The sequence below is a fragment of the Balearica regulorum genome, chromosome 1, assembly GCF_011004875.1.
Source record: "Balearica regulorum gibbericeps isolate bBalReg1 chromosome 1, bBalReg1.pri, whole genome shotgun sequence".
Taxonomy (NCBI): Eukaryota; Metazoa; Chordata; class Aves; order Gruiformes; family Gruidae; genus Balearica; species Balearica regulorum.
In genome coordinates, this window is record NC_046184.1 from 146,712,737 (window position 1) to 146,740,049 (window position 27,313).

General features: G+C 46.0%; 2 protein-coding genes across 2 annotated transcripts; both read right to left on the reverse strand.

The window, feature by feature from the left end:
- Nucleotides 1-2,666: 2,666 nt before the first annotated feature.
- On the reverse strand, nt 2,667-6,498 carry LYG2 (lysozyme g2). Its single transcript, XM_010312655.2, has 6 exons — nt 6,373-6,498; nt 5,533-5,606; nt 5,057-5,158; nt 4,600-4,796; nt 4,332-4,470; nt 2,667-3,352 (listed from the first exon to the last, which is right to left on the reverse strand). The coding sequence occupies exons 2-6, from the start codon at nt 5,573-5,575 to the stop codon at nt 3,219-3,221; spliced, it is 615 nt and encodes a 204-aa protein (XP_010310957.1). The 5' UTR covers nt 5,576-5,606; nt 6,373-6,498; the 3' UTR covers nt 2,667-3,218.
- A 9,443-nt stretch (nt 6,499-15,941) lies between these two features.
- On the reverse strand, nt 15,942-22,935 carry LOC104643364 (lysozyme g). Its single transcript, XM_010312657.2, has 5 exons — nt 20,720-22,935; nt 19,806-19,895; nt 18,540-18,736; nt 18,147-18,285; nt 15,942-17,086 (listed from the first exon to the last, which is right to left on the reverse strand). Exons 1-5 carry the CDS (start codon nt 20,760-20,762, stop codon nt 16,956-16,958), a joined length of 600 nt encoding a protein of 199 aa, XP_010310959.2. The 5' UTR covers nt 20,763-22,935; the 3' UTR covers nt 15,942-16,955.
- Nucleotides 22,936-27,313: the final 4,378 nt, after the last annotated feature.

Consider the following 27,313-nt stretch of genomic DNA (forward strand, 5'->3'; position numbering starts at 1 on the left):
GTGGGAGGCAAATCCTGGCGTGTGGAGCGCAGACCACCTCAGTGGCGTGGATGGGGAGAAGGTGAAGCTGCCACCCACCCACATGGACAGATGTCTGCAGTGAACATCTGCTGTGAGGTCTGCAGCCATCTCCATGAGTATGTAAGGAGGACTTCGTGAAGATACATGTTAAGCCAATTATATCTTTGCTAAGGCAAATTACAAAACTTTGGGGGTTTTTCCCTGAATAAGGAACAAAAAGGCAGGATGTTTTTGACACGTATTTATTATATGACTACCGGAAAACTCTGCTACATCAACTGCCAGGAGGTAGAAAATACCGAGGTGCTCATGTTTAATTGTATTTAACTGCACAGCAGCCCTTACCTCACTTGGCATTGACTGTATGGGCTTGGTGGGAGTTAGCATGGAGATTGGCAGTGCGAAGACCTTGCCTTCAGATGTACTGCTGAGCAACTTGGTACACGGTAAGACAAGAGACAGTAGCTTTAAAACGTGTATGATGTTGAACAAAAGTAATTTCATAGCAGCTCTAGCTGAAGTGTCAGCAAGGTGCCTTCCAGCTAGTGGAGCCCATGGGTCGTTGAACCCTGGGACAGGGACATCCATTTGTGCTGGTCCTGGGAGCTAATGGCATGAGGCATCTGCAGAAGCGATTGATCAATCTGCAGCAGTAACGGAATTATCTAAGAGTTGAATACAGATCAGCATTTGTTACCTCTGGGTGATTTGTGTAGCCTGCATTTAAAAAAAAACCCAAGTGAATCACCTGGGTTTCTCAGGGTATGCTGTCAGACAGCTACTTCTTGGGTGGCAACAAGGCAAACACCTCCCAGCCTACCTTCCTGTGCAAACTGCTCACAGCACCACATGGGCTGCGGTGATGGCAAGCTGGCTCTTTCCAAGTCAAGGTGACTTGCTAGGGCATGTAGGTAGTTACAAGACAGGTTCAAGAGCATGCCAAGGAAGGAAAGTCAGTGAGGCAAAATCAGGAGCAGTAGGTTACAAAGCCTGGTGCAGGCAGACTTTGAGTGCAGTTCAAGTGAGGACCCAGGGCAAGGCTGTGAGCTTAAATGTAGCTCCTGAACCTGTAGGGTGAAGGTGCCTGGGACAGGAGAACAGATGAAGCTCCTCATGGAGTGGTATCGGAGCTGACCTTCAGTGCAGGTAACCAGATGCCTGGGGGAGAAGGGGAAGAGGCTGCAGAGCCCATCATTGTAGTCAGGGCCCAGACAGCATGGTCACCCCAACGCTGACTCTTCTCCAAGCTGAGCGGACCTAGCTCCCTCACCATTTCTTTGTGTGGCCTGTGCTCCAGCCCTTGACCAGCTTGGTGGCCTCTGCTGGGCTCACTCCAATGTGTCAGAGTCCTTCTTGTATCAGGAAACCCCAAACTGAATTCAGTGCTCCAGGTGTGGTCTCACAAGCACGAAAGAGAGGGCGATGATCACTCCCCTCCTTGCTGACTAGGATTTTACTAATGCAGCTCAGGGTGCTCTTAGTCTACATCTCCACAAGGGCCCATGTTGTCCACCAGGACCCCCACATCCCTTTTTGCACAGCTTACTTTCTAGACAGTTGGCCCCAGCCCATACCAGCACATGGGGTTATTCTGTCCTAGGTGCAGGGCTTTGCCTTTGTCTTAATTGATGATCCTGGAGTTGCCCTCAGTCCGTTTCTCCAGCCTCTCCGGGACCCCACATTTGGTATCAGCTGTGAACTTGCCGGGAGTGCTCTCTGTCCCTAGTCTGAATCGCTGCTGAAGACACAAAGCAGTACTGGCTGCAGGAGCCGACCCTGGAGGATGCCACTAGCAGCTGGCCACCAGCTGGATCCTGTGACACTGACCACCACGCTTTGAGCCTGGCAACTTTCTAGCCAATTCTCTACCTGCCTACCCAGTCCGTGTTTCACCAGTCTGGCTATAGGGATACTACGGCAGGCTGGGGCAAAGACCTTGTTAGGTCAAGGTATACCATATCCGCTCCTCTCCCCTCTTCCATAAAGCCAGTCATCTCGTCGCAGGAGGCAAACAGGTTGGCCAGGCACTATTTACCCTGTTTAAATCCATGCCGGATGTTTTCAGCGTGGTCTCTAATTGCTTCTGGGAGGATGCGTATCATAACTCTGTGCACTGTTAATGGCTTTAGATTGCATTTTCCTGTCCATTTAAGAGGCTTGCAGCCAGCGGTTTTTCTAGTTGTTTTGACATACAGTTATTCCCAGTCCCAGAAGGTGTGCTCATCACGGAAGAATAAAGGAAGTTCTCTCAGCGTGCAAGTGGATGCTGGTGGGACAGGCACGGCTCGTACCACTTGCTGCCAGACCAAACCCAACTCTTCCTTTGGCCCTGGAGAATGAGTGTCACTCATTCAGATGCAGGCATCCACCCCTCTCTTTTGGTTGCCTTTCTGCCCTCCCACCCCCAAAACAGTTCAATTCCAGGTGTAGAAGGAATAGGAGCACCAAATATGCTGAACTTGAAGACTGCTGTTTTCCCAAGTGTCATTCTTTTACAAGTGGCAGAGAAGGAAAAGAATTTTATGACACACAAACATGTATTTCATCCTGTTCCCTTCTCAGTTTCTCTATCTGCCTAAAATTAACATTGTACTTATCCAAACGTTGCTAACACATATGACAATATGAGTACATTGGAGTCCTGCTTTGTTTGCTAATAGCAGTTTTATTTGATTTCTGTTTGCTTATTTCTGTATGACTGAAAACATCCATCTCTATTCTATGCATTTATATGAAAAATTAGCATTTGGAAAAAAATTACTACTCCAGAGCATAATGTAAATATCAAGCAGCTTTGAAAGAAGAAATCATTAAGCTAATACCCAAGGAAGTATTTTGCCTTTTGATTTCTTAAGAGAATGACAGATTTTGGCAGAAATGTGTTTTAAAATCTGGAAGACTGCAAATTATGAATAGCAAAACAAGATAGTCCTCGTAACTCAGAGAAATATGTAGATATCACAAAAAAATTATTAAGATTTTGGTAATACTCCCTTTGTAAAATCCAAACTATATTACTTGACCGGTTTTTTACTGAATATTGTTTTAAAAATTCAGAGATTTAGTCTGCAAATTCTAATTCATATACATTTGCATCTGTATGGGTTTGCAGAGGGTACAGCTGCTCTGTGTCTTGGCTCCCTCAGGGGTGTCATGCAAGCAATGGTAAGGAAGTTATGCAGTAGAGATTCCCGAGTCTAGTACCCATGTTTCTTGTAATACTGGGCTCGTGCAACCACATCGTTGGAATAGTCATCATGGGTGGTGCCGATGTCCATTCTGTCATAGCTTTGGACGTTCTTAGCACCAGCGTTGTAGGCAGAAACCCCACCTGAAATGAAACACCAAAAGAAATCATACGGACTTAAAAAAAGTAGGGAAAATTCCAGCCTGATGTATTCTGCTTTTACTGGCTTTGAAAGCTTTCATTTATGGGAGCTTTGGAAGGGGAGTAGGCGATGTTATCGGAGCTTCTCTAACTTAAGTGGGGCTCTGCAAACAGCTTACAGTTATTCCTGAATCCACTAAAACATCAGAAAGATAGCTGAGGTTTTGTGTTCACAGATACTTGCAGCTTGATGAACTTGTACTGTTTACCTGGCCCAGCACAAGCCGTTCACGTGCACTGTGTTTGTTGGAATAGGATAGGATAGGATCGGATCATATCATATATCATATCCAATATCCTTGTAACTTTACACTCATCCTTGAAAATTACTGCTCTCAAAAGAGAGTCAAAACACACTCATCAATTGCATTATCTTTCTCTCACAGCTGCATATATGCTACTCCATATGCCATGTTGAAAAGCAGAGGTATCTGAGGTGGCTGTGAAACGAGCCCGCCTTGGCACCCCAGCAGTCCAAGGGGGTCACAGGGCGCAGCTTGCTTTGAAGCAGGGCACAGTTTTGCAATTCCCTGAGAGCAAACACCTGGTCTCCTTTGTCAACAGAGATAGGGAGTGAACTGCTGGCCCCATTCAAGTAAAGCATGGACCTATCTGTTAACCTGAATGGCTGTAGGAGATTCCTCATGGTCAGATAAGGAAAGCTCAGGTCTTATATAGACTAGATGTCAGATGTATAAATATTTGCCGCACGGTGCTGGAAATTTGGCGAGGCTGCTATACTGAGGAAAGGTAGAAACTACACAGAATTGACAAAGCTTGTCTTTTCATGGTGACATGAAAAAAGGGGAGACAAGCTAAGCGACAGCAGCGTGGATATTGAAGAATACAGGAACTAATTCAGTATGTTCTCATCCTAAAATTTTTCTTCTCTCCTGGACAAAACCTGTGACCTGTACCTTACCTTTCAGCTGTTGATCCTTTGTCCAGCGTGGGAACTTCTTCTGTATTGTCTTTATCATCGAGATAAGTATGTTTGTGCCCTGAGTAAGATGAGCCTCACTGTTCCATAGTCCCACAGGTTTATGTGAGTTTTTGTCAACCTAGAAATATCAAAACAACAAAAAGAAGTCATTTCCCTTCTGTAACAAATTATATGTTTAAGAGGCTTGCTTTTATTTATATGCTATTTGTTTTATGCTATCAGGTTTTAGTAGAGTATCAGCAAATACCTGCATTAAACCAAATCCATTTCCGTTGTCGCCCCAGCCATTCTTCAGTATTGTGCCGGCATGAGATTCCCGGGAGATGATGCCAGCAATCAGGGCTGGTTCAACGCATAGTCTTTCGCCAACTTTCTTAATGAGTGTTTTATATTGATTCATAGCTTTTAAGTCCCGTTCAGCGATCTTTTCTGAAGCACGAACTCCTGTAGTTAAAATCAAATTAAAGATATTTGCTTAATAACTTTTAAAACTCAGAATTGTCTCTCACCTCTCTCCTTCTAATACGGACAGAATTATGTCAAAATTTTATTTGCCTCGCCTCTGGGAGGCGGTAGATGATCGCCTACAGGGATATTATGCAGGCTTAGCAGCTAGTGTGTGTTCAGTGCTTTGGAAATATGAACGATTTGGGATTATTTTGTCACAGAGAAATGAAACCAGCTGGCAGAAGAGGGATACTCACCGCAGTAGGATAAACCCTCTGGCTTTGCAGTTTTGCATGAAGCTCCAGAGGTTTTAATTCTGTTTACACTGCCGTAGCAATCCGTGCGGCCTTGGGAGGCACCTGCAGAGGCGACACAGAAAGGCTTAAGCAGTAAAAACCTTTTGTGACTGCGAGTAAAACCCAAGGGGAGGCTGCACCTTGGAGAGGACGGGCTGTGGGGCATGGGAGCCACACAGGGCTGCCTCTGTCTCTCCTTGTGATGGAGAAGACATGAGGTCCTGCCCTGCACCCTGCACCCTACACCCACCCGTCCCTCAGAGGCCACCCCTCCTTCTGCAAGACACACAAGGGGACCCAAGCACTCTCTCCTCCGACAGAGTTTAATGGCAACCGAGATTTTGGGGAGGGGAGTGAGGAGGTGTCTCCTGCTTCCCGACCCTAGGAAGCATGTCCCCAGCAGCTTGGGGCAAGGCAGCGAGAGGCACTAGACTTACCCAGGAGGGCAGCAATGCCCAGCAGCACGAGCGTTGGATACATGGGGTGGTTCTTCCTGAGCACACAGAACAGCCTGCAAATCAATCAGTCAGCATTGGCACACATGAAGATATGAATATATCTCACTGCTTGCCTAATAAACACAAAGAAACTCTTTCTGAGCTGATGAAATATTTCTCTCGGTTGGGTAGACAAAGTGATACACAAATGGAGTCGCGTCTGGTTTTATAAGAGATCCCAGTGACAGCTCTCCTGCTCCGGCACAAACCAGCCTGCAGCCATTCACAAGAGATTTATAATCTCTTATTTCTGCTCATGTTTCAAACTCACGTCTTCTACAACATCTTGGTCACTTCCTCCAAATCTCAAACCCCAATATTTAATTCAGAAAAAATAAAATTAGTAATATGCAGTGCCCTCTGCTGCTGCGCTCCCACCGTGAACCCCCTTATTCCCTGATCATATTCTGTATACAAATCACCTTTACCGCATCTGGACAGCTTTGCCTGAATTTCCTGAGACTTTCTTTATACATAGGAATTGGCATATGCAAGATGCAAACTGTCTAAGCCATCGTGGATATCTACTTTAGGATGAGTTGTACTCCGGGAGCCCTCACTGGCTGTGAGGGGAGCCTAGGGAGATAGGTTCACGTATGGATGAGAGCCATCTAGATTTAGGTGACCTAAATCCAGAACTACAGGACAAATCTCAGTACCCTGAATAAGGAAATAAGCAGAAATCTCACGCGGCAAAAAGCTGCAGCCCCTGGGCCGCCGAGGAGATGGTATTGCTGAAGAGAATGAGCAAAGCTCCCACTCTGAGCGGTGGTATCTTACCTACTTGTCTGCAGCTCAGCTTCTGGCACAGGACTAAGGCTTGGGGAAGTTGAATATATAGGGAAAGCTATCTTCTGTTTTGTGCTAATCCAACACTGTGATTAAATATATTGGGCTGTGGTTTTGTGAGACTTAACAGCAATTTTTTCTCATGTAAACAGTACCTATTGCACTATAGACATTGGCGTGGTCGCAAGTATGTTCTTGGGAGTGGCATTTCCCAGATTTCCAAAGAGAAAAAAACCCACCCTATTCTTCTCTGGGCGTCTCTCCACCTACATCTCATATTTCACACCCTATTCCTGGAGGGAACTGTGGTGATAGCCAAGCTAGAGACCCAGCATCCAGCTGTTCTGCAGGTGTTTGCCCCAGTCCCATCCCAGCATCCTGGGCTGTGACACTACTGCTCAGGAAAATAGCTCTGGGACTGACCTTGGGCTGTCGGCTACATGGCCCGGAGGGGCATGCAGCCCTACCACCTGGGCTAGCACTCTCCCGAGAGACTGACCGTGTCCATGCTGGTGGCCCATCTCCCCCTGCCTCGGGGAGGTGCTTCCGTGACAGCATGCTCTGCTGACATTGCTTGTCAGCATAAAAAAATAACGACGCCTTGTCATTTCAGCTTTTTTTTTTTTTCTTCCCATAATAGCTTTTAATGAGCCCAACGCACCTCTGAAATGATTCAGACAATCCTTTGTCTCAACACCTCTCTGCTGCAAGGGGAAGAGGTTTCTGGCATACGCCTGCTTGCGAGTAGAGGGACTGTAATGAGACAGGCATTTCCAATCACCGAAACTGCGTTTGCCACCTGGGGAAACACACCAATGCTTAGGATACTGGCGTTACACTAGCGAGGGGTTATCTGCCCGCAGTTGCCCAAGTCCGAGGGTCTTGGAGTCCCTTGCCTCTGTCCACCAAGCTCCTTGTGTGCCCTCAAGAGACCTCTCCCTTCCTCCACTCCCCAGCCACATTTCTGCACATTCACAATCCTTTCTCCACCACCTCACATGCCAAAAATACCACAAGGGGAAAAAGTATCACCTACTGTGGGTGGGGGAGTCTGGCTGGTGTCTTTGGAGGCTGCGGTCAGTCTCCAAAGGGTGCACAGGGTGCAGAAAGCAAAGCGCAGGAGGACCCGTTGGGCACAGCTTTATTAGTGGTGGGAGTGACTCTTTCTGTTGATGCCTTTCTTTGCAAGTCCCCGTTTCCTCCAACGGTGTGGATGCACGAGGTCTCGTTCCACCTCCAACAGCGTCTTCACAAGATGGAGCCACTACACAAGGCCGGTTGTGATGAAAGGTGTGGCATGCTGCCCCCCCCCCCCCCCCCGGGGGGGGGCATTATTTAATCATTATTTAATACCTTGTCAGAGGAATGCCTCGTGGACCTGGCATATTTGCTCAAGAAGATTGATATTTTAACATTATCTCTTGGAAATCTCACAGAACGAGAAGCTGGTAATAAATAGTGGAGTGGGGACTTCCCCCCACTTTGAGTTAGAGCAAGGCAAATAATGCTGAGTCAGTTATTACCCGGTTGCTGTGTTCACCAGATTAGCTGAACTTGTGACCCTCTCTCTGTCTTCTCCGAGGACCCCTTCAGGCTCCACAATTTCACCTTTCCTGCAGGGCTCATGCTCCCGTGGTGGGACCGCAGTGCTGGCTTTCCTAGCTGTTCTGCTCTCCTCTGTCCTCACTGTTTATTCTCCCCAGTAGGCTGCAGTTGGAGGAGTGAGGTGACCCAAGACAACCCTCTTAATATGTTGCTTCTTTACCTCTAAAAGCAAAGCCCAGCTTTGTGGAGAGAAAGGCTACAGACACAGAAGTGCCACTTAATGTGCTAGGTGAGCTGTTTCAGTCCAGGGTGCTGGCATCACTGTTTTGCTGACCCTCCTTTGCCCATCCCTCGAACAATGGATGCCTAAACCATGTTGATGCTCCCAGAGCCAATGTGGGGAGCTCCTCTGTGAGGTAAGCTGTGCAGCATCCGTGTGAGCAGCTCCTTCATCTTCTCTCACCCTGTGTGGTGAGAAGATTACATCTACATTTTCCATTCTCCCCTCTGGCTGCATCTTCACAGAGCCACAGAAGCACAGAGTGACCGAGGTTGGACATGACCTCTTGCTCAAAGCAGTGCCAACTTTGAAGCTAGATCACATTTCTCAGGTCTTTGCCTTGTCTTGTTATGAATACCTCCAAGGATGGAGATTACCCAGCCTCTCTGGGCAACCCAGTAGGTACAGTGATTAGCCATCCACCATTTTTTGTGAAAAACTCCTTTTCGTTTATCAAGTCCAAATTTGCCTTGTTGCAACATGTGACTGTTGCCTCTGATCCTCTTTCTGTGCACCTCCAAGAAAACTATGACTCCATCTTCTCTATAAACTCCATGGAGGTAGATGAAAATGTCCCCCAAAAGCCTTGTCTTCTCCAGGCTGAGCAGACCTAGGTCCCTCAGTCTCTGCCTGTATAACTTGTGCTCCACTTTGGTGGCCTGCACTGGCCTACAGCATGTTAGGATCCATTTTATACTGGGGAGCCCAAAACACAGCACAAGTGCCAAGTAGATGTGAAGAATCACCTCCCTGGACCTGCTGGTGATGTTTTTCCTAATGCAGCCCAGGAGGATGTTGGCCACCTTTGCTGCAAGGGTGCATTACCCACCTGTGGTCAACCAGGTGGTCCACCAGGACTCCCAGGGCTTTCTCTGCAGAGCTGCTTTCAAACTGGCTGGTCCCCAGCATGCGCTGGTGCATGGGGATTTTCCATCTCAGGTGCATGACTTGGCAGCACCTGGAGTTGAATTTAATGGGATTCCTGTCCAGCCTGTCCACATTCCTCTGACCAGCAGTCCTGTCCCACCAAGCACCTGTGAACTTCCTAGGAGTGCTCTCTGTCCTTAGCCCATGTTGATGCTGAGGACGCTAAACAGTCCCGGCTGCAGGATGAGTCACCAAGAGATACCATTAGTAGCTGGCCACCAGCAAGACTCTGAACTGTTGGCCATCAGCCTGTGGCCACAGCAGACCAGCCAGCTCTTCAGCCTCTGTATAGAGTAACTCAACAGTCCTGCTACTGAAATAGCTCAGGTATATGGTAAGTACCTATAGTACATATAGACAGGGCCACGATGATCCAGTCAATAAATAGTGTTCATGATCTATCAGTAGGCAGCTCTTCATCAATCACAGCAATCACTTGGGAGACAAAATTCTGGTTTACCCAGAAGCCAGACTGCAGGTCCTTGATCTGAATCTGAGGTGCGGCTGAATAGGCAAGGCATTCGTAAAATAATACCTGATTTAAAGGACAGAAGCGGGACAAATTTTCTCCTCGCGTGCCTTGCAACCAGAAACCTTTCCAGTTTTTGGAAGACCTAGAGCTGCAGCAGGGCAGCTCACAGGGTGAAGGCACTAGAGAGTCTCAGGTCAACTGCATGGGTTTTTTCATGCTCTTGAGCATTTCTCCTCTATCGCTAATTAGCTCAATAAGGGTAGGGTAAGAAATGAGTGATTCTGATTATGCCTTCAGGGGAGATACTAGGCTGATACAAGCTTCCCAAAGCAATTAAACCCATCTAAGCTGTGGGAGGTTACCCAGCCTGTGGAAGGTAGGAGGGATGCTCTGGGTGCCTGAAGCTCCTGCACTTTGGGCAGGTCCCTTGTCCTGAGGCTGCACCGTGGCCTCATGGGGAAATGAGAGGGGCTTGTAGATGACTGAGGCATGTGAGGAACTGGCAAAACTTCATGGATGAGAGGAGCAGCCTAGAAGGGGTGGGCTGCACCCAAGCTGTAATGAAACCAGGCTGTGGCACTGGAAATGAAAGAGCTTGTAGAGGAGCATTTCCACTAGAAGCAGGGGAAAACTGCAGATGCAGGGGACAACCTGATTTGAACTGATGTAACCTACACTGTGGACATGGCTGACATTCAGTTTACCTCTGAAAAAATCAGGAGGCAAATAAACAGCATGATCACAATAAGACAGAATACAGTGGTAAGGGTTTGGGACATGCAATATTAAGCAATGAAGTGAGGGAAAACTTAAAAGTGCTTCTGCACTGTTGCTAGTTGCTTCAAAAACAAGTCAGGGGAACCAGAATGCCTGGTGCCAAATGACCACCAAAGATAGCAGGCATCTCAGAGACTTGGTGGAGGCTAGGAAACCAATGAGATGTGGCACTGCCATCCTTATAGGAATGACAGAGTAGGACGTAGAGGTGGAGGAGTGATGCCATATGTGAAGGATGAAAGTGTAACAGCATAAAGATATTACAGGAAAAGAGAAGCACTGTAAAAACCTGTGAGTGGAAATCCCAGTTGCTATTGTTAAAAATGCCATAGTAGGACTGTATTATTGAACCTTCATGAGGACAGTGATAGTGGTCAGTGAGAGCAGAGAAGCAGCAAATACAGGACAGTGGTACAAGTTGGAGCCTGCGTATAGGCTAGATCAGCACCTCATCAGGATGAGATGCAGAAGCAGAATTTTTGGTGGCAATAAATCACTATTGCCAGGAAGACCTGGTCTGGGAACCCACAAAAACAAGTATGAGGGATTGGTACAAGAGCTTAATTTGAGGAATGTTAGTGGGAAACTACTCTGAGGTTGCAATCCCACAAAATGATCACTTTTAGCACTGAAATGGGAAAAAGCAAGCCATGTGCACCCAGTGTGGGAGTATTCAGTTTCAAGGAAGGCAGTTAAATAAACTGAAGCAAGCATTAGAAATGACGGTCTCCAGCAAAATGGAGGTGCCCCAGACTGAAGAAGCCTGCAAGAATCTTGGAGGCTGTTCAAAATACTGTGTTAGAAGCCCACACTAAATGGGTGCTACAATTTAAAAAGAAAACAAAATGTTTTCCCCTCAAAGGAAAAGTTAAGGTGACTGCCATAGGGAGAAGTCTGCTATGCAGGAAATCAAAAAATTGTCCATGTGAGAAATGGTGGTAAATTGACATAAAACACAGGACACCACATGTAAACAAGGCAAAGGACTGAAAAAGGGTTTGGAAAGTGCCTTGCAAGGGATGCTCAAACTGTAGGCACAAGGTCCTCACATGCATCAAAAGCAGCTGGGGGAGGTCAGGGCTGCTGGGTGAAAAAGGCGTGAAAGGGACGCTCGGGGAGGACAAGGCCTTAGTAGTCCTTTGTAGCCTTCCTGCAAATCTTTACTGTGGAGGCCGTGGGGCGGTTCCCACCTTGGGAGGGTTAATAGAAGCCAAATTAATTCAGTGTAAATAGTCAGAGGTACTGGAACAAACAGAAAGCCTCCCTGTCAGCAAGTCTGCCCTGGCCAGGACAGCTGTGGGCACCGCGCTATGCCACGGCAGAGCAGGCAGCCTGGCAAGGGCTCTGCTGCTGGCTGGCATCTGTGCTGGCATGCTGGAGGGTGGCCGGCCTCACCCCTGACTGCAGCACCAGCTCCAGGGGTGCCCTTGGGACCATGAGTTGGTGCCCATCCTGGGCGATACAGTAGAGTGTACGTTAAAGATAAGATCGCTGAGGCGATGGATAAACCTGGTCAGCCTGGCTCCTGTAACAGGCAATCCTGCCTTTGTCCCTCGTGGTCGTCTGAGAGAGTGTCAGTGAGTATGTGGATAAAGGCCAGCGGGTGAAGTATAGCTGGGTCTTCACAAAGGCTTTTATAAAGATTCGAACCAGCATTATCAAGGAGCCTATGGCCATGGCTTTGCCGCCCAGGTGGCTGTGGAAGCCGACAGCACCAGGGCGTTCCCAAAGCGACTGGATGGATTTGTGACAACAGTGCCATACAAAGGGTGGACGTGCTTCCTGCCATCCCTGTTAAACAGCTGGGGATTCTGGGCTTGTACAAGGAAAATGGACTGCAGAAAGCAGCCAAGCTTGTGTGTCCTCCACGGGCAGCATCTCCTCCTGCTGCTGCTGGAGGCAGGCTTGGGGGTGACCGACCACCGTTATGTCCCCCATGGCATTTCTCAAGTTCATCTGACATCACCAGTTTAAAGAGGGGCCAGTGTTGCCCTTTCTGGCCTGGATAAAACATGAGGTTGTTTTTATCAGGAAGAAAATCACCTAAGATGAGCCTGGTATTTTAGGGTGTGGTCCTGAATATGCCAAAGGCAACCACCAGAGAAGAACTGTCCTGGGAACAGGTTGCTGGCTAGGAAATCCCAGCCCACTTTTTCAATAAGTAACAAAGCAGAACAAACTCAGTTATTCAGCACTGCATTGCTGCGGTGGCATTTCCCTTTGTTTTCTCCATCTCTCTGAGAGAGAGACATGGACATGTGGCTCAAACTCATCCAACTCCAGTGTTCAGAATCAGTCATCAGTGCAATCTGTTTGCCCATGTGACTTACGGCTCTGGCCCACGGGGACTTGGCTTTTGGCAGTGGTTTCCTACTGCTCAGTTACTACTGAAAAAGGTTATTTAATTGCTCCCTCTGCCTGGTGTCCATGAAAGCCAGTCATTGCAGCCCCAGACTTCATACAGATCCCTGCCTGAACCATGGAAGGGTCAGCCCATACTGCCTGCAGCTTAACAAGGGGATGAGAGAGAAAACTTACCACCTCACATTTGCTGTTTATTATTAGAAGCATATTTAAATATACTCCTCGATACTGACATCGGTTGTAAAACCAGAGCATAGGACCCCAACAGAGGAGATTTACTTCCCTGTCTGTAATCGGTTGTCTTCTTGGTTTGCTGGCTGTGGATTCTTATGCAGTGATGTTGGCCTGGAAAGGTCCTTAAACAACATTACTGCATTTCTCCACTCTACAACAGTATGACATACAGCTACTTTTACATGTTGGTCTTGTTTGTCCTTTAAAACGCCTTCCTTTAAAAAAGTGAATTTTTCATTGCTTCCTTACTCTGAAAGGTTTTTGAAATATTTGCAACAAATCTGCTGCCAAACTCAATGCTACTTGCCTTACCCTAAAGGGGAAGAGAAGGACATGGGTCAGTACCCTCCATTTCTTTTGCATCCTAGAAAATCATAGTTGTATCCTCTTTCTCTTTTCTGGAGAAGAAAGCAAGTCTAATTCCTCGTTTCCTATAGACTGTACCTTGCATTTGAGTTGCAATCCTCCTGAGAGTGTTTTTGTCAGCACGACACAAATGCACACCATAGGCGAGCCTCACTGATGCTGACAGCTGAACAGCTGAGAGGAGAATTACCCCAAATGCTTCATACACAGTGCTATGATAAAGATAAATCCCCAAATGGGATTTTCTCTCTTCTTTTTTTTTTCCCTCCTTTCCCCCCTCCCCTGGCATCTACAGGTTTGGTTCCCCCTGGACTGCCCCTAGCCCTTTCTGCGGGATGGTCACCCGCTCACTCTGCCTCTGCTTCTGCCCCTGCATGAGTTCCTCAAGTGTTTTGCACCTGTGTTTACTTTTTTTTTTTCAGTACTTTGATTCCTAACAGGTTTTTTTTAGTTTTTAACCATTAGTGGAAGTGCTTGTTCCCTCTCAGCCTGGCTGTCACCCATCATTTGATAGCTCTCGTCCACCATTCCTTTTCCAACCACAAATTTGAGAGAAACTGGTGTAGAATGGACTTGTGCAGCTTCACTTGAAATGCCTCACAAGTTTGACCACAAGCCACAGATAACCAGTGTTTCTTGTACTTATCTTAAGGCCTTTCACATACGTGGGCACTTCAGATTGCTGCCGAAAGCCTTATCGAGCTCATGATATGGCACAATCACGGCTTCTCTCTTAGCCACTTACCCAGTGAGATAAGGACTTTGGTTGGTCTGAGGTGGTTTCTCCCTGCCAAGCCAGGCTGCCAGAGCCCTCCTGACTGCTTCTGGCTGCTTTGTCATCCCCCAGGTGCTGGTGAAGCAGTCATTCACTCTTTTATTCTGGCATCTTCCTCAATGTTGCAGGCAGGTGTCCTGCCTGGTGTGTGATTCCCCAGACCTTTCTTTCCTCTCTGATTCAGCTTTTCTCTTTCCTTACCTGTTCTTCTGCTTTTTCTGGTATGTTACTCAGTATTACATAATTTGCTTTGCAAGCTGCGTGGTTTTTTTAACAGGCCACGGGTCAAAAGGGTACAAGAGTGGTACTGCAGCAGCCTTGTGTAAACCAGCCAGGCGAGTAACTTCCAGTAACATGGACACAGGTGACCTGGGTAAGATCGGAGGGGAAAAGCAATCTGAACTCACTGTTTGTCAGGAAAGATTTTGCTCAAATCTTAAGGTGGTGTGCTAGTGTTAAACTTTCCCTAATTATTTACTCCTTCCTGTGAATTTATCAAGCAATTATATTTCAATTCGTTTTCTGCAGAGATTTTCCTTACTCACCTCAAAGGGCTGATATGCTGATACCCTAAAATAATATTTGCAACAAAATATGGAATTCCCATTATCAAGATTTTAAAATAGACTTAAAAATTAAACCATCCTTTGCAGCAATGCTGCACAAACCAGCAGGCAGTTCTGCAGGCCCTTGGGCTTCACCCTAACGTGAAGCAGCATCTGCATAGGTAACGCATGCAGAAATTGGACTCCTGAGGAGCTCACAGATCTGCAGGGATGGCAACACCAGTAGTGGTGACAGGGAGCTTGCTGGCAACAATTAAGGGCAGCATGAAGGGAACCAAAGCAAGCTCCACTCTTGTTCACTTTCCCAATTCAAAAAACAACTTTATACACATAGGCAGCAATGAGATTCTCTGCCCCATTTCAAGTTTATACCGACCTACCAAAAATGCATTCCTAGGTTTTACATAAGAGGTTTGTGTAACATAGAGGTTTATATAACATAATGCACCAAAGCCTTCAACCTATGAATTTTACATAAGCTGTTTCAAGTTGAGAGGATCAAACCATGTGATACGTTTCATAAGTTTGTATTACAGAGTGATGATTTTACTAAAATTATCTTAATATAATGCAGAATTCACTGAAGACAAAATAATATATAATTTAATACCTGTGGTTTCTCAACACTGAACTGTTTTCTGTAGTCTTAAAAAAAAATCAGTAACTTCAGAGACATCCTAGAACTCTCTCTGGTCTCCAGAGACACTAAAATGAGTTTGCTTGCAAATACGTTAATCATGCACAGTCCTTGCCGTGTCGGTAAGCAGATGAGTGACTGGCAAGATAAGGAGCACAGCATTAAAATTGCTCCACTTGCAAAAGCTGTCTACAAACCAGCTCTCACGCTGCCTGCATTGACCCTGCCTGAGAGCCCAGGCACACGGGCAGCGCAGCCCCGTGCTGCTGGGCAGGGGCTGCCAGGCACATCACTTCTGCATCAGCAACGGTGACAGCCAGCAGAAAGGTGCCCTGATGCCTCCAAAATGATTATTCAGAAGGCCTAATGTGAATGGCCTTATTCCCCTGCTCACAGGTTTGGGGGCAGCAGCCGGGCTCGGACTGCCTCATGCCCTGCCTCCCAGCTCAGCTCTTCTCACCCACCCCAGTCTGCAGCACCATTTTCCTCTCCCTGTTCTCAAATTGAGTTTTAGATCCATTCTAAGAGTACGGAACTGGGTTATTTACTCAAACCGCAGGTTGCTGCCCATGAAATGGAAAAAAAAAAAAAAAAAAAGAAAGATTTGGTTTCAACATTTATCTTTATTTTCTCTCTTATTCTTGTATTATTCTCAGTAAACTTAAATTTGCACCCAGACCCATCCACACTGAAGAGCACTTTCAAACAGAGCTTATAAACCCAGAGCTAATTCGCTCCTAATTAGAAGCTGGGATTCCTGGCAGAGGGACAGATGCTGAAGCGCTTTTAAACTGGGAATAAACCCAGCACAAAGGTGCCAAAGCTAAAGCAGGAAAGATTGTCTTGGGTTTTTTTAACCAACACTATTGTTGTGATACAGCTCCTGGGGCAGGTACGTATGGGGCCAGCTCCTGCTCTCTACTGGAAAGGTGTTTTGCATGCCTGCTATGGCACTTGCAATACATCCCATACAGAGGATTTTCCCTGTGTGAGGCTGCTTTTTGCCCTGAAGAGGTCTCCAGCCCCACCTCGGCCATGGCCTCCAGGGTTCGGGACGCTACCAGAAGCATATTTAGTGTTGTCCCCCACAAGGCTGGCCATAGGAGTACACAGGTAGTGCAGAGACCAAAGGCTTGGTGAGAAGTCTTTTCATTGCCCTGTAGCCAGCACAATCAAGAGGAAGGAAGACTTTAACTCGGGGGCTTCAAGCCCCTGTTGGCCAGGGAGAGGTAAGGAGGTGGATGGAGGAGATGGGAACAGCACAGCTGATACTCAGGGGTAGCTGCTCGTGTTCCCGTGCCTGGGGGATGCACGAACAGCCCTGGGTCCAGCTTTGAACAAGAAGAAACACCTTCCTCACCTGACATATAAACACTGACGATCTGTCCCTGTCTGCCTTTCAAACGCCCCGAGCTTGTGGTATCTCATCCCTGCGGGTCTCCTAGAAGGTAGTGCTGAGCTCACCCATCGGCAAGTGGGGAGCTGGGGTTTGCTGGAGCAAGCAACGTGCCGTTGCCGTTGCCACCAGCATTGGTCCTGCCAGGAAGCCTGAGGAACTGCTCTGGGTACTATGATCACTACTGGGCTAGTCTATGTAGAGGAGAGGCTCGGTGGCGGGGCGGGTTTATGAGCTAAAACCCATGTCTCTTAAAGTACTGGGCTCTCCTAATCACGCTGTCGACGTAGTAGCTGTCTCTGTCACACGGGTCTTCCTCGTAGACCTGGAGGTTGCCCATTTTTGCATGGTAGGTGCAGATTCCCGCTGGAAAGGGTTAAGAAGAGTTTTTTACAGGATGATAAGTAAGAAATAGAGATTTAAAAGTACAAATTCCTAGCCAAAAGGCCCATGCATCTCACCAAACCTACACAACTGCTTGGGAAATTGCTAATTGTGTCTTATTGTTGAAAAGTGACTGATTTTGCAAAATCCTTATTTCTGTAGTGAAGGAACCCATGACTCTCTCCTAATGCATGTGGGAATGGCATGCTGGTCCCAGAAAAGGGTGTAATCTAAAAAGGCGGTGGCAGAGCAAGGATGGGAGAGTAAGAAATAGCATAGGGTGAACAAACCAGCATACAGATGACATGGGCTACAAGCAAACCCGGGTCCTAAGCTTCCTTCACACAACTTAACAGCCTGCCACGATAAGCCTGTTGTGTCGTGGTGCCTCAATTTCTGCCTTCCCCAGTGGCTTTTGTTTGGTTGGTTTCTACCTTATTTATCCACCCGACATCCATTTGATGAACAGATAAGAGGATAACTTGAGACCTGTTCATGTTCACTGAGCACTATGCCTTTTCCGGAGAATTTAAGGAGGTCCTGGATCTGGCCATCCACTAGCAGTGGCCCAGCTGCTCAATGTAGTGGCCATCTGTGGGCGTTTGTCACTGAAGTCAAGGGGCAACCTGCCGAGGCTACGCTCGACACCTTTGCCCACCCATGGGTTGCCTCCATGTCACCACGGCAGCTCCCAGGCTGGGCTGTTTTCCCGCTGCTTCCTGAGCAGCAAAGCTGCCAAGGAGGTGGGCATCCCACCACAGTCTCTCTTCTGCAGGCAGAAACACAGAGGCCCTGTGGACAGTGCTTTGAGCTGGGAGGCTGCGTCTATATTCAGACCTCTTGCCGGTCTGCTGTTTTGGGATTGCCTCGTTTAAACTAGAAAACTCTGGGTTTGGGTTTTGTTGTTTTTTTTTTTTTTTGGCAAGAGATGATGTAAAATCTGCCAGACTGATGCTCTTTTCCCCTTAAAAGTGACACCAGCAAATGCACAGCACTCCCAACACTCAGTGTGTCCATTTCTAGTAGATAGCCCATCGCGTACCTCTCAGTTGCTGGTCCCAGTTCCAGGTAGGATGTCTTGCCCGTACTTCATTAATTGAAAGAACCAGGATAGTTGAGCACTGATTTATGTGTTCTTCGCTATCCCACAGTCCGAAAGGGTGGTGGTGCTGCCTGCCAAGCTAGAGAAGTCAAGGAAGAAAATGAGTTTCCCTCTGAACACAATCACCACTGTAGCTTCCCCCTCTTCTTTGTACTCCCAGGCTGTGACTCATTGAAGTGACCTTATTCAGGACAACACTTAAGAACAACCTTTGATGTAAAGGGAATGCATTTAAGTGCTGTCTTGAACACAGAACAGTCATTTGCTAAGGTAAAGCACTGAGATATACACTACATTACTGTTCTGTTACTCATACTTATCATCCCAATGTACCTGCATCAAGCCGTACTTCTGCCGTTCCTGGTCCCAGCCGTTGTCCAGGAGCAGGCCGACGCGGCTCTCCTGTGAGATGATGGCAGCGATGAGCGCCGGGTCCAAGCACAGGTTTCTGGCTACTCTCTTAATTGGGATCTCGTATTTCCTCAGGCGTACGATGTCTGCCTCAGCAGTCCTCCGTACCATGGCAAGTCCTGCGTTGTAGGAAAAGGCAGACTTAGACACCCTCCCATCCAAAAACCTCACTTTCCCCTTGAGCAGGTATATCAAAGGAGTAACTTGAGTTTTGAAGGAAACACAGCTACACCAAGTTGGGCAGTGGCGCTTGAGGAACAAGCACAGGCTCTATCAGCTCCAACTGTGGCCGGGGAGCTGCCAGTAACTGATGATGACAAGAGGAAGAGGACAGCTTCTCAGGAGGTGGGACTGTGCATTCATGGCCCTCTTCTGCTGCCACTCCACTGGAAATGTGGCTCTGGGGCCAAAAAAGTGAAATTTCAAATTGCACTTGAAAAAATCTAGAGATGCATTACTACTGAGCAGCCAAACTGCAGTAACAGCTACGTTGTTAGTCTGTGTATAGAAAGGTGGGTTTTTTTTAAAGTAATTTTGCAACAGTTTGGAAACAAGCAAGCAGGTTCAGATCCATGCTTGGACACTCACAGTCAAGTGTCTGCCCTGGAGGCACCTATGTCTGAGGTATGTGGCAAAATCCCTTACAGTCCCTGGAGGTCTCAGCAGTACGAACCTGATGTAGTCAGCTGTGCAGTGACATGGGGCAATAACACAAGGCAAGAAAGAGGGAAATGGGAAGGAGTTACCAAAAATGGCTCACCCAGAGGTAGGATGGCTACACACCTGGGACCTTGCCCTTGCAAACTCTGTCTCTGGCAGGGCACCACTGGCCAGCTCAGCCAACATAGGAGCACTCAGGACCTGGCTCTGTGCATCTTCCCCTTTGAGCAGACAGCCCTGGGATTTTGTGAGGATGCTGATGCTAAAGTCCTGGCTGATGAAGAAGTCATTTTAACTGAAAAGGGGTTGCACCACTTCCCTTTGTTTTGAGGATTCTGACTATGAGACCTGAAGTTTGTCCTCCCACTTCCCTCCAGGTTTGGAGGCTTCTGCCATTTTGGGAGAGGAGGTATTGCCTTTTGGCTAATTGAATAGGCGCACTGCATTTAATTTGGCAACAACAGAAGGTGAAACATCTCTCTGTCAGGTCCAAACAGGTTGACAAATCAAGCAATGAATGATACCTACCACAGTCTGGGGCTCTTACGGATGTACAGGAGATCATGGGGGCTTGAAGAGCACTTATATCGCCATAGCAACTGTAACCCATGGATGGAGCTGAAAAATTAAAAGATGTTTGAACACATAAGACCTCAGAGCAATATCAGTGTGCTGCAAGTGCATACAACTCAAGCACAAGGGATTCATCCAGACCAGTAATCCACATCACCTTGTGTTGGCCGTGCTTGTACGGTTGCCACTGCTCTCCCTCAGTAACGTTATCAAAGAAAGCTAGAGAACAGAAATTTGTTCTAATTGAGTAGGTTGAAGCAAATTAATCTAATGACAACTTAGATGAACAGGCATCTGCCCCTTTAGGTCTAAAGGCTGGTGTGTGAGAGGGGAACCACAGCCCCTGCATTTATTTCCGAGGGCTCTTCCCATTCAATGTCTCCCAGTGTCCGGGACCCCTCAGATGATGGCTGGTGGTACCTGAGCACCCCGGCTGGGAGCATCTCCTGTGTCCCTCCATAACTCGGTGAGGAATTAATTCAGGAGAGTGCTTGCCTCAGCCTGGGCAAATTACCCTGCTTCCTCAGTGACTGAGGAACGAATAGCCTCCATCAAACAGGTTGCCACATTTCTGAGACCGTTTCTGAGTAGGCAGAGAGATCAGATAAGGTTAGCTGGGAAAATCAAGAGGAGGTATGGCAGCGACTCCCTTTTGGTGTCAGTGCTGTACTCCAGATGTGCTGGTTTAAAGGACACATGTGGGCAGCAAGCAGCCTGATACAGCAGCTGAGGACCTTCAGCCACACAGGGTTTTACAGCGCCGCACAGGAGAGGACCTCAGGCCTGACTGTACACTTTCTCTCTGCAGTCCCTTTGCAAACAGTTCCCAGGTGCTTTCAACAACAACCCAAACCCAAACCCTGGCTCACCGATAAGGGCCGTAAGGCCCAGCAAGAGCAGTGCAGGGATCATGGTGATGGCTCTCCTCAGCTGCCCCAGGAGACCTGGAAACACAGTGGTTTGCAAAATGTGAAGAAATCAGTGCTGATTTTCAACAGCCCTGTAGCAAAGTTTGCGTGCCAAAAGCTCCCACCCCGAGGCACCAGACAGGGATGGCATTAGCTGAAGACGAGTTGGGGAGTGAAGGTCACCACGCTCCCCATCTCACTCCCAGCACAGGCTGCAGCCACCAGCTTCAGAGAGTGGTGGTGGGAGGAGAAGCAAGTGATGGGAGCCCCATCTGCTTCTTATTTCCTCCTTGTTTGGACGATACAGGCTTTTCCTGAGGCTGAATGTGTCCTCCATCTCGTGTGCCGCAACACCATCACATCAAGAGGGAAGGGCCAAGCCAGGGGAGCTTGGGAGCAGGGAGGTCCCTGTTGGCAGCCTGGGCCAGCAGGGATTTTTTTAGCCCACATCACTTCACATCGCTTGCTCACATAGTCCTTCCTGAACACCCATAGCATGTCTTTATGATGAGAAGGTACAGTACTTTTGCTTTAAATATATAGGTGTTTGAAGCCTTATGTGCTACAGAGTGCACATATCCTTTGTCTCGCTGTTCAAAAGGCTATGGGATTTTTTGCTTGGCTTTGGGAAAAATGTGTTTTCAAAAATCAAGCAATATGACCCTTAATTCTCTGCTAAGAGCATACAAGGCAATTCCAAGGTTTATCTGGTGAAATAAAACTTCTGTGTTAATTTCTGTGTGCGATAATGGCAGATAATCACTTTAGTAGTAAATGTATGTTGTGCTTATTAATAAAATTCCAAAATATCATCAGATAGTAGCTATCAACTGCAAAAAACATCAACTGTACTTGCCTTGCTGGTGAATGCATTTAAACTGAGCAGTTTTTATCGCTTACAAATGTGGGGTTTTTTCCCCAAGAGGGTTTCAAATACAAAACATGCCACAAGACTTGTAGGCAATCATCACACAATGCTGTTAACACTTGAAAATGCCTTATTGATTTTAATAATGTGTGACCTTTTTCTCTAGCCTGTATTTCTACTGCAAACCAGACTGCATGGATGCAGAAACACAAATAGTCCACCGGTGTCATTGGAAAGAGACCCCTGTCCCGAGTGAGCTTATTCAGGCTAGTAAATGCCCACGGCTGGAGCTGGGTACACGCAGTAGCTCAGGTTGAGCTCTGAGTATTTGCAAGCCCGGATCAAAATAGCTTGACCTAATACCTATGAATTCAATGTCAAATCCATACAGGGCCCCATCAAAAGCTACAGGCTGTACGTGTTTACAGATGCAGAAAATTGCCATATTATAAAGTTTTAAGTTATCAGCCTTTTTTTTTTTTTTATCCCCTCCCATTATAAAAATCACCACAGGCCACAAGTAGAAAGAGCATAACAATCACAATATTGACAAAATGCTAAATCAAAGCAAAATCAAGGCTTCTGGCTCTAAATAAATATTCTGAGTGAATTCAGACTCACCTGTCTTCAATCAGCCTTCCTCTGAGGCAGGTCACTTGATGTGATATATATATATGTGTATGAAAAGGTACCCACCCTATGGGCTTTGGAATGTTAATTCCTACCTAGTGTGATTACATTTCTTTTAAAGTACAATAAGTAATATATATTAAGAGCTTAGAACTCTTACAATTCCTTTCATCCAAAGATTTGCACAAGCGGTGGTTAGTAAGACTCAAGACTACTCTGTGAAAGGAAATAAATACTGTTTTTCCTCCATCAATAAGCACATTGATGCACAATAAATGACTTGCAGAAAGCATTGCAGTGAATCAGTGGCAGAGGCCACGCAAAAATCACATCCCTGTCTAGTGCTCTCCTGGCTTTGCATCTGAGATCAGTCTGGACACATTTCGGGAAGGATTTTTTTGTCTCGTTTCCTCAATGATTTCAGATTGGCAAGCTTTTAATTAAGTATCATACTTTCATATGAATTCTAAAGAGGACAATTAAAGAGAAGCATCTCACTGCTTCACTGCTTACAGCAAGCCTAATTCAGGAGGGTGACTTGAATACTTTGAGAGCAGAGGCAGGGTTTGACTTTCAGATTTGGGGAGGCAGGATGCTGGAGCTGAAATGAGGAGGAAGGGAACTGGTCTCTCAGCAGCTGAGGCCAGTGGGGACACACAGAGGGTCTCTGAAAGACTTGCACCTTCATGGTGAAACACTTTGCACGTACGAAAAACATCTGAGTCGCTTGGAGATGGAGAGATGGTCTGAGAGGCCAGTGCCCTTCAATCCTGTCCCCTTCCCCACATTTTTCTCTTCTCAAGACTCTGCCCAGCATGTGTGGAGGCTGGGAAAGCAAGATTTTCTTCCAGTAGCTTTCGCTTCATTATTTAATACAGTACAAATCCCTCTATTCCCATTGCTCTCTTTTGGGCTTGAAATGTGATGGGTAGGAAACACTGTTTAGGCCAGATACTAATTACTGGTTTCAAAACCAAGCAATGATTATTAGTCTGTAAAGCACAGGAGATGATCAAGTTGGCCTTGTCACCTTAAAAATCAATAAACACAAATATCATGGACTTAGATCCTGAGTTAGTACGAAGGAGGGAAGCTTCACTGGAGAAACTAGCCCTGTTCTTACAGAAGGGTTGGGATATGAGTTGAGTCTTAAGCATAAAATTCATTTATTTGGGTGAAACATGGAAATAATAGACATCATCCCAAAGATTACAACAAGGCTAGGCATTCATTTTTCATGTACAAACCTGACATCTTATTGTGGTATCTCAGAGTAGACTATCACTTAATTCTTTTACTGGTGTTTAACATTTTAAATGGTAAAAGGCAATGTTTGTCGTAATGTAAGGTAAGAATCTTTGTGGTATCTTTGGAAATAACAGGTAGAAAATAGAGACATCACATATACAGTGTGGCTTTAATCCTTTCAAAAGGAAATAGTGACCGAAGAAATGCTGGAGGGGAGGACAGCCAGAAGAACAGAGCTGGGAAAAGGTCAGAGTGCACAGCTTGACGGCAACAAACCCAGTAGATCCATTCATTTGCCTTCTATAGAACAAGATAATCTGTATTAGAAAGAGATATGTTCTCTCAAATAGATGAAAATAATTTGGTGTTAACATCCATTCACCTTTTATAAAAGCACTATCACGTTAGTGATAATAAACTACTGTTCCTCTGTCATTGAACCTGTGTTCATGCTGATGACTTGAGACTTTTTTTTGAAAAGTACCCTCTGACGTTAGGTAGGATTTCTTTCCTAATGCATTGACCATTTGCTGATGGTCTTTAAGATAAGGTTTTGAATTTAAATACTGTTTGTCTTTGCTATGTATTTTCTCTCTCATTTATTACTCACATAATCACAGATTTTCTACATTTCACAGTACTGTCACATGAATTATAAATGCCCGCTCTGCATTGCATTGCTCTTTATTTACTCATTGAATGGTTGATGTTATGTTTTAACTACAACTTTTTGTCTGTGCTGTTATATGCTCTTAGGTCCCTGGGGCAGATTCCTTGTATTCACACAGTTTCCAGTATAAGACTGAATAAGAGGATATTTTTTTCAGCAGCATTACAAATGGGACTTTTTCTTGTTAAAAACCTCTTTATCCTGACAAAATTTGCTGACTGCCTTTTACACTGAATGGCGAAACCAGGCAGCCTCTATGGAAACAAGATCGTGCGCACATATGTTGAATGGGGCAGGACTCTAGGCCAACGCACTTGTCCAAGGCGCTGCCACAGAAAGGGACCTGCAAGATGATAGAAAACACGATCTTCTGCTCAAAGGTCTTTGTAGGGCTGTAAACCCAGAGTACTGAATTCAGGTGAACCACTACATGGGAGTGGGCTGCATCTGTCACTAGTACAGCACATTTTTTTCACTTTTATTCCAGATTTAATTTGGAAAATAATGTCAAGAGTCAGATAAGGTCTACCTCTGACAGCCCGTAACCTGACAGAAGGGATGTTCACAGCTGTGACATGATGCTACATTTGATAGGCTGAAGAGGGGATGAGTTAGAAGGCATCTTTGTGTATATGACTAAAGCAGCTCTTTCGAAAGGGCTGGACTTCATAAAGAGATATCCAGGATTGCATTGGACAGGTGTCCCTGAAAAATGTTACCTTCTCTTACAACACTACCATACCTCTTTTTATATTTTTCTTTGTTATTCTTGGTATTTTGTTTAGAAGCACAGGTTTTTGGATTCATACAATATTGCGAGACTCTCATTTAGAAGGACAGCAAGTTGCTAGCCCTCATGCTTGGTAGTAGGGAAAATACATGAAAGCCACGGAAATATGATGTTATTAAATTAATATTAAAGAAAAAGGACACAAATGTTATAATTTAAAAACCCCCACAACAACCCTATAATTTTAAACTCCTTTTGCTGTTTTAATTTTTAAACCTAAAGGACGCCAGTACATATTCCCCTTGTGCTGGATTTTGGTCAGCACAATGTGTGACAGGGAGGGAGGGGATGGAAAGTCAAGGAAAGAGGAGGAGTTCACTGATCAAATGGTATCCACATCTTCTTAAACTTAAGAAGCAGGAAAGCTTCCTGGTATTCACAAGGGCATCCTGGCAATAAGCTGCAGTCAGTGACCACAGACGGTTTCCCCATGGTCTTTCGCTGACACTGTTTGTTAGTTACACAGAGCTAAATGGAATACAGAGTAGACAAAAAATGCTACCTGGCAGAGTAGCATTTTGTTTTACATAAGCTAGAAAGGAGCACATCTGAGATTTAAAGCACACCAAAGTTCAATACCACCAGTTCTTTCCTACACACAGATTTTCACTTTATATTTTTTTCCCTCATGCCAAGTAATCTACCAAGGTGAGGTTTTTTTTTCATTCCACTTAATGGAGATACAACCGAAATGGAGCATCATTTTGAAAAGCATTATGTTTTGCACGTTATTCTCCTTCAGGTTGCAGGTGATAGCATCACATTTCACTGGGTGGTGAGAATACTAAATCTAAAATACTAATATCTAAAATTACCTGGAACAATACCCATACTAATTACTGTCTCTGTTGTGAGTTTCAACTCTGGTTTCATAACATCGGCAGGCAGATGCATTTCTCAGCTTGTTCCTTTTGTCTGGGATGTAATTATAGGTAACACCGTGTATTCACAGACTTTATAACTGCTTTATAGGGAAGCTGCCCATGGCAGCTGACGCATGGTGGATGCCTACCACTAACTGGCCAGTTAAAGATGCATCTGTAGCATCATCTCAAACAAACCTTCTAGAGTTGTCTTTCCCAACTTCTAAATGAACACAGCCAGTTTAATAATTACATTTCCATAGATTTTCTTTTCTACATCTAGTATATCTGTGGTCAACCCACCACAATCTGTAAGTAATGATAGCAAAGGTCTTCAAACTCGTAAGATGTAAGGCTCTCAGTTTTCACGGTGTTCAGAAGTGGACAGGTGCTGAGGGCCCCAATCTCTTCCTTTATCTCACCTTTCTGAAGAATGCAGGTGGGCATTGAAATGACATCCCACTCTGCACAAAGCACTTCTCTAGCCACCATGTGAAATAACTAAGAGCAGAAGTGTTTATGAGAGAGGAAAAAAGTATTTTCCTTCTGTTCTCTAAAACGAGACTTTGAATTTTACTGTAGGAAAGGTGTTCTAGCAAAGAGGTCACTGGACTGGATCTTATTAGACCTCAGTTCACATCCCAGCTTAAAGCCAGATCTATTACCTAAAGCAAGTCATTTGAAGTTTGAGCCAGGAGAGGGATTATGCTCATAAAACACAAATCAAAACACTGTCATGCTCCAAAACCGCATTCCAAGTACTTGGTCGAGATGTACTTCCGCTCCTGTTTGAGTCTAAAGTGGCCCAGCTGGAGGAGCCTGGTCCTTACGTCCCAAAGTCTGGTCCTGGACTCTGCGTCCCAATGCCAAAACCTCTCAGTGAGTGGCAATTTACAGCACGCACTCATGCATTTACTCACAAAAAGCAGCGTGATGCCTTCTTTATTTAAAGCAGCCGTGGCAGAAGCAAGACCAATCTTAGAAGATAACCTCACGAAAGCAGAAACCTACACTACCTCCCTTTTGTGTAAAACACTTAACGCCCCTCACCGAGACTGTCGAGGTTGCGTTACCGTACAGCAGACAACATCAGAGCTGCAGAAGGAGTTGGTGGGAAGACAAGAGAATGGCCCTATAGCCCCCATAGGGACACAGTTGCATCAGCTTCACATTCCTGAGACTGCCTCAGTGTTTCACATTGAACAGAGAGAGTGGTTAAAAAAAAATAAAAAATCAACGTAATATTTTGTAGTAAGTGTGGAAAATACACAAAGCACTGGGAATAGGGAGGAGAACCCTATCTCCTCTCAAATCCGTAAGCTACAAAGACACATTTTCTCTTGCTCCCTCTTTCTGGTCCCACAAGTCCGATGCTGTACTGTACAAAGTTTCAGAAGCAAGGGTGGAAAGGAATGCCGCACTTGGGTAAAACATTTTGTAGTTGCTCTCTGGCAGTGCTCATCAGCCTTCTGGGTGCCTTGGATCC

What these genes read in the sequence shown, in the direction of transcription:
- LOC104643364 (XM_010312657.2), bottom strand. Translation starts at nt 20,762, where the DNA reads ATGATCCCTGCACTGCTCTTGCTGGGCCTTACGGCCCTTATCG. An exon ending in CGTAAGAGCCCCAGACTGTG is followed by an intron (nt 18,737 to 19,805) that starts GTAGGTATCATT and finishes CCTACAACGCAG; the next exon opens with GACTTGCCATGGTACGGAGG. An exon ending in CTGGGACCAGCAACTGAGAG is followed by an intron (nt 17,087 to 18,146) that starts GTACGCGATGGG and finishes AACCCTTTCCAG; the next exon opens with CGGGAATCTGCACCTACCAT.
- LYG2 (XM_010312655.2), bottom strand. Translation starts at nt 5,575, where the DNA reads ATGTATCCAACGCTCGTGCTGCTGGGCATTGCTGCCCTCCTGG. An exon ending in ATGGATTTGGTTTAATGCAG is followed by an intron (nt 4,471 to 4,599) that starts GTATTTGCTGAT and finishes TGATATTTCTAG; the next exon opens with GTTGACAAAAACTCACATAA. An exon ending in AAAGGATCAACAGCTGAAAG is followed by an intron (nt 3,353 to 4,331) that starts GTAAGGTACAGG and finishes GTTTCATTTCAG; the next exon opens with GTGGGGTTTCTGCCTACAAC.